Genomic DNA, 20,762 nt, shown 5'->3' with positions numbered 1-20,762 from the left:
TAACTTCTCAAATTGCATTCCATTTTGTGTCTATGAAATTACCAGTTTAAGACTATAACCGAGGGATACAGGAAAGCATGCTCTGCAAGCTCCAGACAAAGGGAACTAAAAAGTATTCCATGTAATTCGCTTCCCCTCCACTCCCTTTTTGAAGATGGGTACCGAACCTCTGTACCTAGCCAGCAGTCCCTCATGGAAGTCTCCTTACTTGCACAAATGCCAGGGGTTCTCCATCAACATGGGACTGAGGTCCCGTATCTATCATCTAGACAACTGATCTGACACCACTATCAATTACCCCTTCCCCACTGTCCTCACAGCTGACTTCACTGTCAATCTCCCCCCTTTCACCAAAGACCATCACTCATGCTGCTTCCAATACACTTATTTTCTTGGCATATTAAAGCAGAAGCTGACCACCTGTACAGCTATGATCACCTAAGAAAACAGAGACAACTTACTCTGCTGACTTCTAAAATCAAAACCAAAATCTTCATTCGTAACACTTTACAAGTTCTGTATTTAAATCCTGCAGCATCAATAATTCATAATAAAAGGAAATTTTGAAGGCTGTACGAACTAATCTGTAGCTATCTAATGGAATGGGTGTAGCCAATAATATTAGTTATTCCTGAATTATACAAGCATAATATATTGGTATTTCAAAACAATGGAAATTACTCAAAGTAGTATGAAAGGGTTACAGAATAGATGCATATATCAGAAAGGGAAACAGTGTATTTATTGTAACTCTTCAATGTAAAGGAGTAATTTACTGCTCAAATTAGAAGCTTCTTCTGTTAAGTTTATCAGTAAGCGAATTAAAGCTTTGCACTAATGTTAAGCCAATAAAAGACAGAATTATAAATCAAATTAAAATCCCATTAAGAATACTGATTTTTAATACAATTAAGTTCCACAATCCTTATACTTCCAAATTCAAAACACATCTTTCATTAGAGTCCTCCTCAGAACAAACTTTCATACCAAGGATAGTTTGTATTTGTTGAAGACAGCGTTACTGCTGAAGCTACCCAGCTGTTACAGGCCACTCCACTACTTTGCCTACTATTTAAAATCAAGTTACTAATTCAAGGGGGCGACCTGAACTAAGAGCCACATGAGCTCTGTTAGGTGGCGAAATCTGTTTACTTTTTGGATTCACGCCTTCCAAGATCAGCAAGGCCCTGTATCAGCCTCTTAGGAAGAAGAAAATTTTTCATTTGTTGTTTAAAAAAGGGATTCTTTTTTTCCTCCATACAAGAGATTGGGACAACCAAAGGACTTACCAGTGTCTCAGCAGACTTGTTTCCACAGTAAATATCCAACTTCTTGGATATCCAGATAAGCAACGTTATTTCCTTTCTAATTCTCATCCCCCAACCAATATATGTACGTTTGTGGTTAACCAATTGCTGTACTTTGCTCTTCAGCAAAAGGGAAACGTGTAATTATCTACCCACAGGTTCTTACAGCCATCAGTCAAAACTCATCTCCCGTTTCCAAAGTACTTCAAGCATTTGACAAGTCACACAAATCCTTCACACAGTAGCTTCAAGTTCACCTCACTGGAACCCAGCAAAAAACAAACGGTGATAATGACCATAAGCTATCTCAGCTACAACTCTCTTCAACTCTCTTTTAAGAGAGTGAACCAAACATTACAAGGATTTCAGGCCCTGGAATCTAAGATTTCATAGAGAAAAGGCACGCAAAACATAAAAAAAAAAATAAAAATAAAAAATTAAACATAACAAATAAATAAATAAAGCCAGGAAGACACTCTCAGCTACAAGACGATTGACTAATGAAAAGGTGGTTTTGAGACAGCACCCAGCACATCATTAGACTGGGAACTTCGGCAAGTCTCAAGTTATTTTCACTCATTTTTTTATGTAATGTTTCACATCAGTTTGACATTAAAGCTAGCTCTCATAGCCTTGGCATTAGAAAAGATATATGCTTCTTTTCATTACAAGTCAGTCTTCCATACAAACCATTTAGAACACCCTCAAAGTTTTCCATAAGGTATGTCACATGCACTCTGAACCAAAACCTCTTTCACAAGGCTCAGCTTCATTTCTGAAGGCACACTAGACAATTCACATTTGTCTTTGGCCATTTCAAGCAACACAAGCCAAACCAACATGTCTCCTCAATGGTAAGACCTATGCAAGACTCCATCTTAGTTAGCAACTTATATCCTGACACATTAACATGGAATCCCATTTATAAGTGCCCACATGGATCTTGATTACATTCAAAGTTCTATTACAGATTTCCAGGATTTGTCAAAAAATATATATATTGTGTTAATTAAAAGCAGTTAGCAATCCTTCTCATTTTTCTTCTTCTGTTCAAGACAGTTGCATGAAAAGATTTTTAAAAATAACTGATTTGAACAAGCCCAACATACTGTATATGTTATTTATTTTCTTGTGCATCAAAAGAGCTACCCAGTAGATTTAACTAATAGAAGATTAAAAAAAAAAAAGTGTGGCAATTGCTAATTATTAAGCCACATCTTTCAAAGGAAATATACTACCCAAAACTTCGAGTGGAACAAGACAATTTAACTACATGGATGCAGAACTGGAGGTCCCTTAGCAGAAAGCTTACCTTCGAAACAGGAATACCTTCACCTTCAAGTAAGTAAAGATGCAGCCTGCACACCCACTCAGACCAGCCCAGAAACCACAGAAAGGCTCAGCTGAGAAATGAACAGTTATCCTATCCCTATTTCTTCATTTTAACTTCCTAATCTTAATCCACAGGCACTCAGGGCCATGGCTTAAATTGCACTTACATAAATAGCTTACCATCTTCCTTTGGAGAAGAATAAATGATGACTATGGCAGTTCTTATATTCCAACCATATAAAGAATTAACATTAGCTGACCACCAACATAATTTGCAACACAAGCTATGTACACCAATTTTCTTATTAAAAATGAAATGCATAGCCTATCTCCTTCAATATCTATATTCAGTTTTGTTGTAAAAGGATCATAAAAACAAGCTCTGCTCAGCTAAAGAAGAGACACCTTTACAAATGACAAAAATCCAGTATCAAAGGGTTTTCTAAAAATACAGCAAGGGTCAACCATCAATGTGGAGAAATGTTCACTCCACAAGTGCCAAACTTTTCATAACAAAACAAAAGCAAAAGAATTTATTACAACAGAATAATACAAACAACTAGTTTCAATGATCAGAAGGTAAAATTTTACAAGAAAAAATGCAAACATTGTAATTTCTGCTTAAGGAGTGACAAATATACCAGGTTTACAAAAACAACATCATCTTGTTTATGCACGTGTAAGCGATTTCCAGTCTGCTTTATTTTCAACCAAATACAGTACATTTATCCAAACAAAAGCATGTACATTCAATATAAAACATTTCCAGCAACAGCTACAGTCCAGTTCCCATTCACAGTATTTTTAGTGCAATGCACTAACAGGGCCAAATATTTCTCTATCCATAAAAAGTATTTTTACTTTTGATCTTGTGATCAACATTTTTAGATATATTTTATACAAAAAGTATATATGAACACGAGGCACCTCCCTAAGTAAGGGAGTGAACCTATATAAAAAACATGGTATTTCTTTTGATGTACAGTACCTTTCAAATTGTAGCAATTTGACACAAATCACTAACAAAATATTTTCTAAAAAGTAAAAAAAAAATAATAATAAAACAAAACAAAACCGCTGATGCACGAAACCTGCCAAGAATCCCATAATGGTAGGCATGCAACAGTTTTACTAAAATTCTGATTAAAAGGTTAAAAAAAAAAAAAAAAGGATCTAAAACATTTTCCAAATTATACAAAGTCAAGTGCTATCTATAGTGGTCATTCATCATATTGAGAGAAAAATTACTTTGAGTTTCTCCCATACTATCCTCCCTTTTTATTAATATTTAAAGAAATAAACTAACATTATAAGTGGTTGTGCACAGATTGTCTGTCTATAATACATCAGCAAATATTCACTACCTTCATATTAACATTAGTGTGTTGATCTTTCAAAAAATAAACTGAAAATATAAACTGCAACTATCATTAAAGTGCTTGTGTATAATTTTTTTAAAAAAAATTCAAGAATAGAGGAATGTGGATATTCTTGTAAACATCCTAGATGTTTACCAAGCTGTCCTATGAACCACATATGGAAAAAATACGGAGATCTTTGAAGCAACTGTAGTACAGTGAAATTCAGAACGTCCCACAACTGGGAAATTAGTCAGTATGAACAAACTGATGTTATGGCAAATACTAAAAATTAGTACAATTCAGCCAATATACACTACATTGTTTGCTCTTATACATTCATTTGTAATAAATTTAAAACAGTATATAACACAACAATTGTCAGAGTAGATATCACAAAAAAGTTAAGAGCTGTTCATCAGTTAGCGCTATTAGGGAGGAACAGTATGCACGATGAGCTCTCTGAAGATGGTTTCCTAAATGAGGAACAAAAGTCTTCTTCCAAAGCTGTTGTTTAAGTTGCCTCTGTTTGGTTTTTTTTTTTTTTTTTTTAAGTTCATGTATCAAACCTCAACTGCATAGACATAAGCATAGTTAACTGCTAATTTAGAAGCACGTGTGCATTTCAACTACTGCAGTGTTTTGGGAGGAAGCACTGTCTAACAAGTAGTCAGAATGGTCGTAATTTAGTAAGAAAACAACAGCTTATGAAAGTATTTCCTCCTCACAGTACCATTATCAAGATATTAGCGGTTCCAACACCACATTAAAGTCTTTTTCATGCAAATGAACTCCAAACTTTCCGAACATCACTTGAACCTATCTGAGGAGAAATGGGAATAAATTAATGCTTTGTGTTTACCAATATAATTCTGTTTAAAATTACAGAACATAAATAATTTATATGGTTAAATTTTTAATTCATCATCAAAATACAAAAGTCACTCTTCCTCCTAAAATTACAATAATTCAGGGTCCAGTTCCATCCCATTCAGCCAGGATTTGTTACGAAGCCATGAACAGATCAGGTTACACTTTAACCTAGCTAACACTACAAAAACTGAACTGAAATCAAATTACCTCCCATTTCAGAGTAAAAATATAGAACAAGGCACATATACTTGTGGGTTTTTTTCCACCAAATACATTATAAGGCTATTTCTAAATAAGAATATTAAAACCTCTTATAGGTGTCAATAATGTCTCTCCATTATAGTTTTTTTTATACAATCCCCACACCTTCAGGCATGAGTCAATCACTCTGAAATACAAAATATTATTTCATTTTTTTGAAAGATCCTCTTAAAAAACAGGCCATCTTTAATATAAAGGCACTGGAAAACTAAGAAAATACAAATACAACTCTCAAGTATAAAACAATTCCCAGCGTACCATATAAGCAGAAGGTCAGAAAATTCTTGGCCAGACCTCTCCATACATTTAGGCTTAAAACAAAAAATCTTTCTGAGACTCAAACACTTTAAAAAATAAACGACCAGAAGTCTCTGAACTTGTGCTTATATAAATGAGCACTAAAAGAATCAAATCCTAAATTTTATGATTTTAAATGTTCACAGTGACCTAACTCAAACTGATTTTAAATCAAAACAATTAAGTGTCCAAATTACATTCAAACAAACTGTTCTATGTCCTTCTGTGGACAGAACACGTGTATTGCCTAATACACATGAAATATTAAAAAAAAGAAGATAATTACTGTACATCATAGAGACATTTTCAGTCAACAGCTTTTACCATGGTATTTTTAGCACTTCTTCAACTAGGTTACAGAGCTGTTCATTAACCGGGTACGTTATTCAAACCAGACAAAGGCATTGATAATTTAAAAGCATACTATTTTAGACGTGTTTATGTTAGCTTGATTACAACAAATACCTTAAAAACAACTTAAAGAGTCAACTTAGCACACCTTAATCTATATTCTATTCCAGTTTCCTGTATGAAAACTTTAGAAATTAGCTCTTCTCCTAAACACTAAAAAAATAATTAAGAAACAACTTTGACATATATCATGGTATTTAAGCCACTAAACCATAAAATCTATGGAAAAATATCTTTTTGTCAACGTATCAACAACAGCATGTGAAAGGAGGTGTTTTTGTTTCGTTTGGAGAAAAAAAAAGACAAAACACTACATTTTCCTCACCAGACAACAGCTTTAGATCTTGTACTTCTCCCTTTGGTTTTATTTTCTTCAGGTGAATGAGATACATTCGCCTTATGGGTTTTCTTATGATGTTCTAGAAAAGCTTTTCTGGCAAACGCTTTCCCACATTTATTGCATCGATGAAGAGAAAAGTTTTTTGTTACTTTTACTTCAATGCCAACATCAGCTCCTTCATACTTTTTATTGGGCGAATTAGAAGTGACATCCTGTTTTGAACCAATCTGTTTTGTTTCATCCCTCTGAGGGCCTCTTTTTGTCACCTTATTTAGAACAAGATCAATTGGCTTTTTTATTGCTCTAATTTCTAAACTTGCAGTTATTTTCCCAAGGTAGCGCGGTGACTTTTTATGAACTACAGTTATATGCCTTATCACATCGCGTTTCCGACGTGTTTCGTAAGAGCAGAGCGGACACCTGTAGTATTTAACATAAATGTTATTCCCATCTGTGTGTAATTCGATGTGTTTTGTCAAGTTCTGTTTTGAAGTAAATTGGCGTTTACAGAGTTTACAGTAAAGTTGCTTGAAGTCAAAGCCAGCTGAAAGTTTTGGCTTCCTGGTTTTTTGCTGGCCACCTGCAGCAGATGCATTGGTTGATTTAGAGGTTGGTTTAGAGGTTGACTTAGTGGATGATTTAGAGGTTGATTTAGGGTTTTCTGTGTCCTGTTTAACTTTATTTTTCTGTGCTGACAGAGTGCTTTTTTTCTCATTTGAGTGATTTGTTCCCTTTAATTCATTCTGTGGAGAAAGAGCAATGGAAGGGGGTGAAGGTTCTACAGAATCTGCTGGTTCAACTTTTAGTTTTATTTCTGTTCCATTGGCAGTATTGTTGGGTCCTTTCTCTCTTTTAGAGTTCTTTCCAGAAAGAGTTATCTTGTGAACAATTTGCATGTGTCTTTTCAGCATTATTTGTGAACTATATTTTCTCTTGCACAGAAGGCATTTGCACGCAGTTAAATTGTATTCAGCCTTTGAAGACGACTTTTGTTTTCGGGTCTTAAAAGATTTTTTAGCAGAAACTGTATCCAAGAACAAAGGTTGCCCAGGTTTTGTAGCTATATCAGGAGTAATGGAATCCCTTCTTAATCCTCTATGAACTTCATCAAAATGCCTCCTTACGTTGGCTTTTGTGGCAAATGATTTATAACACACAGGACAACTTCTACCTAATGTTACAAGAACGTTCTTATTTCGTCCCTTTGTGGAGCACTGATTTGGTTTCTTTTTTGTTTCTATGTACTTCTTTAGCTCTTCCATCTTTTTTTTGTGTACTTTTCTAATGTGCCGGCGTACACTGCGTCTGGAATGAAATTCTTTTCTACAAAGGCAACAAATCAACTGGTGGCCAAAATCAGAATTATCCAAAGAGTCCAACTCAGGAGTTACCGCTGGAGGCTGTTCTTCAGGAGTAGTTATCACCTTGTTTGTAACAGGATCAGCAGGAGGTAATTCTACAGTCTCCCCAACTGGAGCTGGAGCTGAAACAGTCTTGGGTTGCTCAGTGCTGGGTTCCTGTGTCTGTACTGGAGTTTGATCAGGGGTACTACTACTTTCTGTGTTCTCTTCTGGGCTATCAGTCCTTGATACATATTGAAATACAGCATTCTGATTAGTTTCTATAGGTTCTAATTTAATTATATATTCTTGCTTGTCTACCCTTGGATAGATTGCTTCCAGGAGGTCATTTATGGCTTGACTCTGTTTATCATTTATATCTGGGAGGTCTGTACAAAAAGGCAAAGACATTTTAAAATCATTTAGTAACTTCAAATTATTTAAGTTTTACAAATTTCAAAGCGCCTTTTTACCACTGTGTCTATTCAGCCACCAAATTTGCATAAGCCCCGCATTTTTACTATTTTACCGAACTTTTATACTTATAGGTTTTGAGTAATCATTTTTATCACATCAGTACAAGTGACAATTTTACTAGAAGCCAAGACTGAAAGAACATCCTTCTAGTGTGCTAACGTGAAAGCCACCTAAGCTAAAAATTATTTTGTCAGCAATTAAACTTATCTAAAAAGCTGTATCAATTGCAAAAGTAAGGACATAGTACTGAGCTTGTTCTTCCAGTGTGCAGCGAAGCCCGAAGCATAGAAACTGATCTTCCTACTGCTGGAAAAAGGCATTCTCAATAGAAGAATCTATTTCTGGAAATAAGCTCTTTTTCGTAAACTCGGAACAGTCCTTAAGAAAGAATGAAACATCTGTGTAACCTGAGCACTGCATGAGGACAGAAGTAGATGAGACAGAACTTCTGGGGCAGGGAAAGATGTTAGCACTACCAAAACAGTTAGCAGGCTTAGTGATACAGTAAGATAAATATAAGGACAGACCAATTCTGAATTTAGGAAAAAAATAATTTCTCAAAAGAATAAAAATTCAATGAAATAATATTTAATGAAATGACTCTGCTCAGCTTACCCAAAGGTTCACCCTGTGTTCTACCCTGATAAGGAGTTGAAATGAACTTAAAAAGCAAGAAAGGATGATACAGAGATCCTCCTCTCCTTGTTTGCCTGATACTAAACTTTGCAAGCTGAAGTTTGTAAAGTACTGTTTTAATATACTTAGTTTCAAAAAAGTTTATTCAAATGTTTTTCAAAACATTCATATTCCTGGCTACCACAATGATGTTATGTGTATTTTATTAAAAAAAAAAAAAGTATTGGTAATTTTATTTCCTGAGTAAAGTAAACCCTCACTGAGTGAGGGCCATTCTTTCCACATTCTCAAGTAGAGGGAAGAGTGTCAGAACAGGAAATATGCTGCTTTGTTGCTCAGAACCGTGTTTTAACACTGAATTATTAACATCTTTTGTAGTCAGCTTCAAATGGGGATTATCTGCATAATTTTTATCAAGGGTAAAAAGTCATTCCTATTTTATACCACCTCTTCATACCATATATGTAGTCATATCCGATGACTACACAAAGTACCTCAAAAGAGTCCTCAGGGAATGGTATTAGTGATTTTTCACCATGAGGACTACTGAACTTTTATTCCTAGCTATTGTCACTAGCTTTTAATTTTATATATTGAAAAAAAACTCCCACGTTATTCAATAATCTTCATTCTCAATTTTGTATAAAACACAAGGATTTATATAGCTTTATTCAGAGTATTTATTATTATTCTCTTTATCTGGAGCACATAGCATTGTTTTTGTCATTTGAACCCTTCCTAGTGAACAGTGGAAAGTATCAGTTAAGCAGGCAATTAAATGAAAGAATGTCAGGAGCAGGACTGAAGTCTTTACTCAGGGTAATCTTATTTTGCTTAGAAACCTTTACATTTAAGTCAGATGCACTTACAATTCTGCTTTGAAAATACAATTCATCCCTTTCACAGAGAAGCTCTGGGGCTCTGCAACTGGCCAAACACACTAATTTAAGGAGGGAGACAGTATTAGTCTTTTCACCTTCTCTTTCACAACACCCACTGATACAATGCAGGAAAACAATCACCTAAGTAAATCACTAGTTTCTTAATTTTTGAAGTATTGAGGCATGAGGATACTAATAAAGGAAGAAAAAAACTCATTGCAATGTTGACCTAGTCAACAGAGACCAAGATAATTAAAAAAAATTACAAAACATTTCAAATGCTGGCACATTTCCAAAACATTCAGCCTTACTCAGATAAACAAATCATCATTGCTAAAAACGTCTTCAATACATTTCTCCTTCTATGAAAATACACTTGTTTCTTCATCATTCAAATTATTTTTAATAATAAAGTTTAATTTCTACAAAAAAGGAGGTAGGCTAGACATGATCACATATATACCCCAGCAATAATATAATAGAATACTTCAGTTGGAAGGGACCTACAGAGATCATCAAGTACACCTGCCTGACAACTTCAGGGCTAAACAAAAGTCAAAACATATGACTGAGGGCATTATTCAAATACCTCTTGAACACTGATGCCACGTGCCTGTCAACTAGCTCACTAGGAAGCCTGTTCCAGTGTTTGACCTCCCTTGCAGTAAAAAAATGTTTCCTAATATCCAGTCTGAACCTCCCCTGGCACAGCTTTATAACATTCCTGTGCATTCTATCATTGGTTACCAGGGTGAAGACTACCTTAAAGTAGCATGAGGTGAGGTGAGGTGGTGGGAAAGAGACATGAAGAAGACACGTCCTTAAAAAGAGTGATCTTTTAGTCTGTGTTTCATGAGTTAGAATGAAGGATTTTGTCCATGATACTGAGTGCTTCCCAAGTACAGGAAAAATGACACAAATTCACCCAAGTCACTTTACATGATCCAGCTGAAGTCTATCAAAGCTATGCTGATCTAAAACTGAAATGCCTTGTTAGATCCAAGCTTTTCTATCAGATTCAGTTTCCCAGTCCTTTGGCATACTCTTCAGTATCTTTCACCATAAAGAGAAAAAACGAGAAAGGAAAAGGGCAAGGAATAAAAAGTGTTAATAGTGACACCCTTCATTAAAAGGCTGGGCCTAAAAACTAGCTATCAAATTATGACATGAACACTTGTATTACAATTAGTAAAACTTACTATCATCCATCTGGAGACTTGGAGGACAATAAAACTTTTTATGAGTAATTAAATTTGGTAATCCTCTGAAGAGACTCCGGCACAATTTACACTCAAAAATGGTGTCCACATCTTTTAACAAGATATGCTTAAGTTGTTTAGTTCCTGTAATAAAAGAAACATTACACTTAAAAGGAAGGTTTTCTGTTCATCTAACTCAAATCAGATCATGCAAGCAGAAACATTTTAAAACATGACAATTTCAACAGCATTTTATCTTGCATTAATGCTTTCATTGCACTGTTTATGACACACAAAACAAGTTTCACAATGAAAACAAGACTAGTCTGAAAAAGTGTTTACACACATTACAGTTCATAGTGAAAGAGCAATGATTTATCACCGAATGGTGTGGGTTGGAAGGAAACTTGAAGATCATCCAACTCCAACTCCCTTGCTTGGGTAGGAATGCCGCCCACCAGATCAGATTGCCCAGGGCCTCATCCAACCTGGCCTTGAATGCCTCCAGGGATGGGGCATCCACAACCTCTCTGGGCAACCTGTTCCAGTGCCTCACCACCCTCTGAGTGAAGAAATTCCTCCTAACCTCTAATCTCAACCTCCCTTCTTTTAGTTTAAAACCATTCTCCCTTGACCTATCATTATCTGCCTGAGCAAAAGGTTGCTCTCCATCTTTTTTATAAGCCCCCTTTAAATACTGAAGGGCTGCAATGAAGTCTCCCCGGAGCCTTCTCTTCTCCAGGATGAACATCCCCAGCTCTCTCAGTTTTTCTTCATAGGAGAGGTGCTCCAGCCCTCTGATCACTGTCACAGCCTTCCTCTGAACTTGCTCTAACCGCCCCACATCCTTCTTGTGCTGGGGGTCCCAGAACTAGATGCAGCACTCCGAGTGGGGCCTCAAAAGGGCAGAGCAGAGGGGGACAATCATCTCCCTCAACCTGCTGGCTACTCCCCTTTTGATGCAGCCCAGGACGCAGTCGGCCTTCTGGGCAGCAAGTGCGCACTGCTGGCTCATGTCAAGCTTTTTGTCCATTACAACTCCCAAGTCTCTCTCTGCAGGGCTGCTCTCAATGAGTTCTTCTCCCAGTCTGTGCTCATGTCTGGGATTGCCCTGACCCAGGTGCAGCACCCTGCACTTAGAGTTGTTGAACCTCACCAGGTTCACACGGGCCCACTTCTCAAGCTTGTCCAGGTCCCTTTGGATGGCATCCCTTCCTTCTGGTGTATCAACTGCACCACCCAGCTTGGTGGCATCTCATCGAGGGTGCACTCGATCCCACTCATCTACGTAACGGATGAAGATACTAAACAGCACCGGTCCCAGGACAGACCCCTGAGGGACACCACTCATCACTGGCCTCTACCTGGACACAGAGCCACTGACCACCACTCTCTGGGTTCGACCTTCAAGCCAATTTCTTATCCACTGAATGGTCCACCCATCAAATCCATATCTCTCCAATTTGGAGACCAGGATGTCACATGGGACCACGTCAAAGGCCTTACAGAAGTCCAGGTAGATGACATCGGTTGGTCCTCTCTTGTTGACTGATGCAGTCTCTCCATCATATAATGCCTCCAGATTGGTCAGACACGATTTGCCCTTAGTGAAGCCATGCTGCCTGTCTCAGATCACCTCCTTGTCTATGTGCCTTGACACTGCTTCCAGGAGGATCTTTTCCATGATCTTGCCAGGCACAGAGGTGAGGCTCACTGATCTGTAGTTCCCTGGGTCCTCCATTTCACCCTTTTTAAAAATGGGAGTGATACTTTCCTTTCTCCAGTCACTGGGGACTTCGCCTGACTGCCATTACTTTTCAAATAGGATGGAGAGAGGCTTGGCAACTCCATCAGCCAGTTCCTTCAGGACCTTGGGATGCATGTCATCAGGCCCCATAGGCTTGTACCTGTTCAGTTTCATCATGTGGTCTCGAACCTGCTCTTCACTTACAGTTGGAGGGACTTTGCTCCTCCAGCCCTCATCTACAGGTTCAAGGAAACAAGAGACGTGGGAAGCCTGACTGGCAGTGAAGACTGAGGCAAAGAAGTCGTTGAGTACCTCAGCCTTCTCCATGTCTGTTGTTACTGTTTTTTAGACGCAGGCCAACAGCTAACACTAAAAAAGATTCCATACCAAGGTATCTGGTTGCTGCAATACAATTGCCTAACAGCAACGGACAAGCAACTCCAGCATTTAAATAAATCTGCAGTGTTTTTTCTTTAAGCTTGTCCAACAATGTTAAGAAAGCAAGATACCTACAGCTATTTCACTTTTTTTCTTTTGTTTAAAAAAGCACTAATAAAGGCAAAAAAAAATACAGAGCATACAACAACACTCAGAGAGTAACTAACAGGTCAACATCGATGTTACTACATCTGTGCAGCTGACCCAAGATCAAAGTGATCAAGCTTATGCAAGAAAATAGAACTGGAGACACATTTTCAGCCTGCTGAAAGGAAAATACAAGTAATTTAAGTCAGAAATTTTTCTGTTAAAGCAAAGTAACTTGACAAAACGTGCAGGTTTTCTCACACTTGTATATTCCAAAATGAACACACAAGAGTAAAGTTTGATCTAGCATTGTTGGTGTTTTCAAGTTCCTGCCCTTCTTAAACCCCGAACCCTCTAATTGTTTAAGTTACGCTTCAAGCCCACATTTCACATCTTGCTAAAATTATGTACATAATGCCTACAATTAGCAATGGATTGTTAAATGATGAATACTTACCCGTGCCAAACCAGAAGGAAACACTAGCTAAACAAATTCAGCTAATTTCTCCAATTTGATTTTTTTTTCTTATAAAGGAATAAATCAAAATTAATCTAAATTAGTCAAACAAGCAAAACCATAACGAAACTGGGCAATGAATAAATAATATCACAGACAATTATGAAACAGCAAAAGTGGCATCAAGATATTCTTCCAGCCCAAGCAGACGTTCACGTTTTCAGTTATCACAGGCACTTAAGAATTCCATTTAAAGATCAAACTTAGAATCACACTGAAGAATTATTTCCTAAACCATTTTTTTTTCAAATATTAGTAATTCCATAATATCTAAGAATTCTTCAATTTTGAGTAAACCTTACATAGACAACTTTTTATTTCTAAGTCTAATATTATTATAATTTTTTTACAACTGAGTTTTGGCGAAGCACGATGACTTCTCTTTCTCCTTCAACTATTTAAAACCAGGATCCAGACTTGACTATCTGAGGCTACCATCCAGTTTCTTGCCTTGCCTATGCCTTTCCCGGGCCACTGCCCAAGACTCTTTGTCTTTTCCTCCCACGGGCTTTTTCCTGAAGTGTTACTAACCTAATCATCTGACCTGCATTTCTATCGACAACAGACTACTGGACAGATATTTACATTTATTGAAAGACCCCAAAGTTAAGAATTGTGGAGTTCCCCCAACAGCACATTGGGTACTGAAATCTCACCCTCAAACAGTTGAATTTCAGCATATAAAGACAAACACTAATGAAAACCCAGCTGAACAAAACTGCATATGCGCCACGTAGATAAAATTCCAGTGAGTCACTAACTATAATTCAAATAAAAAGGCCTCCAACTTGGTGATAGCACACAATAAACTAAAATTTGGCTTTTGCTGTTGATGTGTGCCCTAGCCAAAAACATCTCTCTCAAATGAAAAAAAAAAAAAAAATCTAATTCACCACTATTTCCCAATCAAGGGGACACACAAGTCCCTCATTCTCTCTCCCCCTGCACTCTCTCATGTTATACCGACAGTTCAGTCTCTTCCATTCAGGACTGATTTTTTTTTTTGTCCAATTCGAACCATTGGTTTTACGAATTATTGGATGAGATTTAAGGACTTATACTGGAGGCCTGACTGGATGACACGGTGGTCCCTCTGGTTTCAATCCTTCCTTATTTATCTGTGAAACTTCTCATAAGTAGCAGTAAAAATATTAATTGCTCTTTATGAATTAAACAGTAGACCATTACTGACTTCTGGAAACAGACAATAAATTAAAACATCCACTGGTTTCGTTGACACATCAGGCAGAGAAAAAGTAAGCGTCTCCTCATTCTTCACTAACTGCAGGTTGCAGCAACAAGTAGTCAATTTTCTGCCAGCATATGCTGCCTCCAGCTTTTTTAAGCTTTCTCCACTTTGTAGCTGCAGCTAATTGGGGTAAGTGATACTTTGTCAAATCCTGTTAATATTTGTAAATGTAGATGCTAGAAATAACACCATTGTCAAAAGAAACTGTTACAGCACATCAGTTACTACAAACACTTCTCTGGCAGAAATACCCAGGCTTACGCCTTTAGCAAGCAATTTAATTTTTCAGAAAAATCTCACTAGTCCACTTTCTTCTACAAGAACATTCAATTCTATTACAGAGTTACAGAATTCTGTATTAGACTGTTGTTTCTTATATTTTATTGTATTTGAATCATTATTAGAAAATAGCTACTAATTCATTTGTTATTCTTTATGTTCTGGATGACAGAAGAAGCCTTCTGCTAAAACTGCTTTAAATGGAGAACACTCTGGCTTTCCTATCTATTTCTTTAAGTTTACAACAAGTATTGAAAGTGTTTCTTAGTTTTGAACAAGCAACATTTCGTTATGCTAACTAGTAAAATCTGGTCCAAGTCCTTTTGACTTCTGTCCAATTTCCCTGGTGCAGATGACTGAAGAGAGCAAGGTAAGCTGTCAATTTAACACATGCCAGTGAGGACAACCTGGAAGCAGCCTACAGATAGGCTACTTCTGATTAGCTTGCGCTGTCTCCAATGGAGTCCATTAATCTGCCTCAAGTGAAAGAAGCCAGCCACACATAGTTGAGGCTTTAGGTGAATCTCATGTAAACACTCACACTTATAAAAATGGTTATTAATGATGACTCTCACATCCACTTTTCCTTCTTCTATTAAGTTTCTAAATGCAAGTGGAGAACAAACTGAATATTGTGCCATTCTACATGACCCAGCTCACACGCAACCCATTACATATCATTGATGACTTACACATGAAACATTTATTTCATATATACAAAGATCTATTTCTTTATATGTATACATATTAATAATTGCTGTGTTCTTGCACTAAGGCGTAGAAAAATAAAGTGTTTGTTTTGCCACATCAGAAGCATAGAACAAGCTGGGAAATATTACAGATTTCAATCACTTATGGCACGCTCATCGAAACACTTGTTGTTATTAAGTTCACTGCTATGATTTCCAACTCCATAAAAGAGTCAATGAACACCTTAAAAGTAGTATGATACAGCAGTACTAAAAAGTTCAAGTCAAATTAATAATAGCAGTTGGAGGGATGACACGAAACGAGCTATTTTTTTTAAATGTTTTTGAAAGGTAACTATACAGCAGGAGCTGTATCTTGACTACTTCATATGAAAACACTTTTTAAGGAACAGCACCTAAAGCCAAAAACCTACAAATATTTCACAAATATATAGAAATTCAGGTGTTGGTGGTTCTTTTGTTTTGTTTTTAATACATGCTAAATATACATAACTCTTATAACAAGGTAATAAACATTTTAAGAGTCAAGCATGGTTTCATACCTGATCGAAAACATTCAATGATTTGTTGAATACCGGATTTTGATGTTTGCAGAGGCTGCTGTAACAACGGTGGATCACCAGGTTCCAACATATGCACTGAAATACACAAAGGATAAACTGTTAGAGAAAACTGAGATGATTTTTTATTAAGTTACACGTTTTCTGTGCATACAATAAATTAAAAAGCCAAAACTACAGTACAAGTTGTCTTACTTAAAAATTCTCATCAACACTGAATCAAAAAACATCACAGAGTGAGTTTTCCAGCCATGACACCTTTTGACAACACACTGTCATTTTGATTATTTAAAGAAAACGTGTATTCAAAGCTATGTGTATCAAACACAAAAACAAGTATACAAAACCATAACGACTCATAAGAAATTCCCATCAACTAAGGCAATTTCCCAGAACAGCCTACTTGACTCCCATCACTCAAACCAAAACAACAAAACAGATGTACAAAAAAGCTTTACCAAATACCATATTTCTTCAGAATGTCCGATGTGATTTCAGTGTTGTCAATACATACCTAAGCACTGAATTCACACACGTTCAGCAATGACCAGAGCAAGGCATGAGCATATCTAAGTAGTATGTACCAAAGACAGCTATTATAATACTTTTAACAACAAACATATATATATATATATATATATATATATATATGTGTGTGTGTGTGTGTGTGTGTGTGTGTGTGTATATAATGTATGTTCAAGAAATGCTTCTGGTTCAAGCAAATTGCTGAACTAACATCTTACTTCTGAAGTTTCATTCCCTCCTGCAGTCTTCATAAAACCTGTTACAACTAAAACTGATCTAAAACTCTTTACTGATCAGGATGATTATTATTATCCTGATACACAGTACTTATGCATATGGAAATTAACAGCATTCCATTGGTGCATATGCATAAGACAACTAAGTTTTGCTCAGAGAGAAAACCATATTTACATGAGCAAGAGCACCTACTCAGGCGTGTGTGTGCAAAATCACTAGTCAGGTCTTCTTTGTCATGAACAAAATAAGTAGTTTTCTAATTCATAAATTGGTTCCTTCCTTGGCCCTTTGGAAGGACTTTTAGCTCCACTGTAAGGTCTCCATTTCTAAATAAGGTACTGAGCAGGTCTAAAATTTATTTTTAATGAAGAGCACTAGAGGCGTAGTATAAAACTATTTAGATTTATGAATTGCAAGTAGATTAAACCTATTTTAACAGGAAAGTTATTCCTTTCAACGTGAGGTTATAAATAAATTCAAGCTGGAAAGAGCATCAAAAAGAAAAGAATGATAAAATGAACACTCCATGCAACTCTCCTGGCCCCATTATATACTATTATATATACGAACATGTAACTACCATTACAAATCAGCTCATCATTTAAGGATCTCTAACACAATGACATATTGTATTCTACTAGCCTATTTCATATTCTTCAAAATAGCATACTTTGAGTTGTATACTGCCTGTAATATGCATGTGCAACACCCACTGACATCAAGAGGAGTGACATATATGAAGCAGACATAACACATCACTATTATTTGTAAGGCAAGAATAGTATTTTACCCTTTATAAAGCACTAAAACAACTCAAAACCTTAAAATCTTAAACACAAAGAAGTGTTTCTACAAGCTGAATAATACCTACTCTCAAATCAAAGTTGCCATGCACAGGCTTTCAACAATTAATTCCAAAACCTGATGCCTTTCTTTTTGAAACGCAAATGAAAGCATCCAAATAACAAACTCTATAATAAAACAACAAAGAAGGAACCAAATTTCCTTCTAGGCTACCAATTATAACAGTAGGCATAACAATTAGAAAAAAGAAGCCTACCAAATTGGCTGAAACTACAGAGCACTCAAAGTACTTTCCACTGACAGCATCTTCTGTGTCATAGAGCGGTGGATGCATACAGTTGTTTCAGAACTTCTAGGGTTTGTGTTTTGTTGTGTTTTTTTTTTGTTTGTTTTTTTTTTTGGTAGACACTTGAGAAGAAGACCCCAAGTTCATCAGAGCTCACCAGGAGAGCCTCAAAGTAAAGATACACTCAACGAATGAAAGAGATTGCCAAAAATGTCTTTTATAATAATAATAAGTTGAAATGGTATGCTTTTTGGAAACACAAATGTTGTTTTTATGTAATTTCTTGCCTTCCTGTGCTCACTGTACACAGTGCCCATTTGGGGGCTTGGGCACTACAACAAGTCCTGCAGGACCTGAGAAATGATCTGCAATAAGTCAACGTGACAGTTCAAGAATGTTTAAACAACGTTTCCAAACCGAACCCAAAGCTTTTGATACCCCAAAACTTTCTCTAACGATGTGCACCCATCACATCGCCACAGTTTCTCGGGGTTTTGGGGACCGCCGCACCGCGCAGCACCCTACCTGGCTCACAGCACCCATGGTGATGGTGGTCAGTCTGGCAGCACTTGTCCCTCAGAGGCATTTTCCGCGGGCACCACCTACTTCCCTTTTACATCCAGCAGCGCGGTTCTGCTGAAACAAGCAAACCAAGAATCACCTCCGAAGAAAGAGAGGGCAAGAAAGCGGTTCCAGGGCGGGCCAGGGGCACCCTCGGCGGGGAAGCAGGGAGGGAGGGAGGGAGGGAAGCCGCCGTGCTCGCAGCGCACCTCACGGCGCCCAAGCTCCCGCTCCCCAGCACGCCACGCGTGCCCGGCTGCGGCAGGTGACAGCGGGAGGCGGGCAGGGAGCGCCGGGCGGCAGCGCCTACCTCCGGGCGGACAGCCGGACGGACAGCCGGGCTCCCCCGCCCCGAGCTCGGCTCCCCTCAGCCCCGTCCCGCCGCGGCGGCGGCCGCTGACCCCGGAGCCGGATGGGCACGGCGGAGGAAGTGACTGCGGCCGGGCGCCGAGGCGCCGCGCACTGCGCACGCGCCCGGGCCGCCGCTCCCCCGCGGCGTGCAGCACAGGTGCCGCTGGGCGGCCGTTGGGCGGCCTTTGGGCGGCAAGGCACTGCCCGCCGGTGGGGTGCTGAGGGGGCGGCCCCGGGTGGCGTTTCTGCCCTCAGCCTGCTTTATTACAATTGTTGGTTGTTTTTTTGTTTGTTGGTTGGTTGGTTTGTTGTTTTTTTTTAAGTTCTTCTGGTAAATTTTGCCGTGAAGAAGGGTAAATGAATGTTTCCGTGAGGTGTGTTCCCAAATCCAGTCAGGGGACGTTGGTGTGCTGTGCCGAGCAGGCAGGCACCTGCTGCCTCCACACAGCGGGTGTCTCACAGAATCATCTAGGTTGGAAGAGACCTCCAAGATCACCGAGTCCAACCTCTGACCTAACACTAACAAGTGTTCCACTAAACCGTATCACTTAGCTCTACATCTAAACCTCAAGGTGTCTGCCACTGCTCTGCTGGTAGCAGCTCAGCGGAGTGGGAGGGTTTTTTTCCAAAGGAAAGGACACGAGTAAGTCTTCTTCCGCTTCAGGACAAGTGTCCGTCATTTAAGAAAAAGCTTTTGTAGGGAAATGTAAGAAGTAAACACATTTATAGTAAAAATGATGAGTGATGGTACCAATCTGCTGTCAAGCTTCAGCTTGTGGTTGAATCACTTCTTGATGGAGACAGGATTCAGGGTTTCAGACAAAGTTCAAAGTCAAACCTACTGTCCATGTTATATCTTGCTCACCCTTTTTCAAACCAGATACAGGGAGTTTTATACTGTCTGACCATGAACTCATAATACAATCTCCTTTTAAAATATGGGTATTTATTTCACCAGTAAGTCATCTGTTTCCAAAGCAGCAGGAGGCAAAACTGAAACCCATAAAGTCCATCTGGGTTTTGATTAATGAACTTGATGCATCTTAAGTATCAGAGGACAGTTCAGTCTAAAGTCATGTAGCACAGTAGCAGAAGTCAGTTGAAACTGTCATGTTACACATCCAAACACCGGTCTCTGCATATATCCAGAAGTGCTCTTATCTTGATGAGCGTAGCTACATCCTGAGCTCAGCTGCGTTTCAGACACAGACAGGAAAAGGCTTAGCTCCACCCAGTCATGTAGCTGGCTGTGCTCAGTGCGTGCATGTGGTTACAACTGCAGAGTTCGTGGGTTACAAAGCGCCAGGAACACAGCTGCCAACTCCTTTTTGAGCAACAGCCCACTGACTGTAGCACTTTCCCAAGAAGTAGCGAACTTGGAGAGTTAATGTTCCCTGCCTCCCAGGAGGCAGATATCAGGTTCAAAATAAGATCATCTTCCATTCTTGCTGATGCCACTGTGTTGTTACAAATGTGGAAATGGGAAGAACGCAGCTTGACTTTGTATCTTGGTCGTTCACCATGAACGGATTCAAAGCACTAGCACAACTACCAATATCCTTTTATTGAGTGATCCAAAAAAAAATAAGAGAGACAAAAGCAAACTGCAAAGTATAAACTCAGCAATGGATGTTCAGAAACCTTTGGTTGCACAGGCAGTGACTGAAGAAGTTACAATGCCTTCTGTGAATGAGTGCCA

At 38.2% G+C, this 20,762-nt stretch overlaps 1 protein-coding gene across 4 annotated transcripts; it reads right to left on the bottom strand.

The window, feature by feature from the left end:
* Positions 1-3,187: 3,187 nt before the first annotated feature.
* ZNF800 (zinc finger protein 800) lies at positions 3,188-19,183 on the bottom strand. Of its 4 annotated transcripts, none has more exons than XM_035559316.2 (6): positions 19,023-19,183; positions 18,677-18,787; positions 16,282-16,377; positions 10,713-10,856; positions 6,165-7,908; positions 3,188-4,816 (listed from the first exon to the last, which is right to left on the bottom strand). In XM_035559316.2, exons 2-6 carry the CDS (start codon positions 18,735-18,737, stop codon positions 4,807-4,809), a joined length of 2,055 nt encoding a protein of 684 aa, XP_035415209.1. In that variant the 5' UTR covers positions 18,738-18,787; positions 19,023-19,183; the 3' UTR covers positions 3,188-4,806. The 4 variants fall into 4 exon arrangements, with proteins under 4 accessions (XP_035415209.1, XP_035415213.1, XP_035415208.1 ...); XM_035559320.2 differs by having other exon boundaries at positions 3,188-4,820; positions 18,677-18,784; positions 19,023-19,178; XM_035559315.2 differs by having other exon boundaries at positions 18,677-18,784; positions 19,023-19,132.
* Positions 19,184-20,762: the final 1,579 nt, after the last annotated feature.

This window comes from Cygnus atratus, chromosome 1 (genome assembly GCF_013377495.2).
Source record: "Cygnus atratus isolate AKBS03 ecotype Queensland, Australia chromosome 1, CAtr_DNAZoo_HiC_assembly, whole genome shotgun sequence".
Taxonomy (NCBI): domain Eukaryota; kingdom Metazoa; phylum Chordata; class Aves; order Anseriformes; family Anatidae; genus Cygnus; species Cygnus atratus.
The sequence above is the reverse complement of the archived record's forward strand: the minus strand, read 5'-3'. Positions and strand labels throughout refer to the sequence as shown.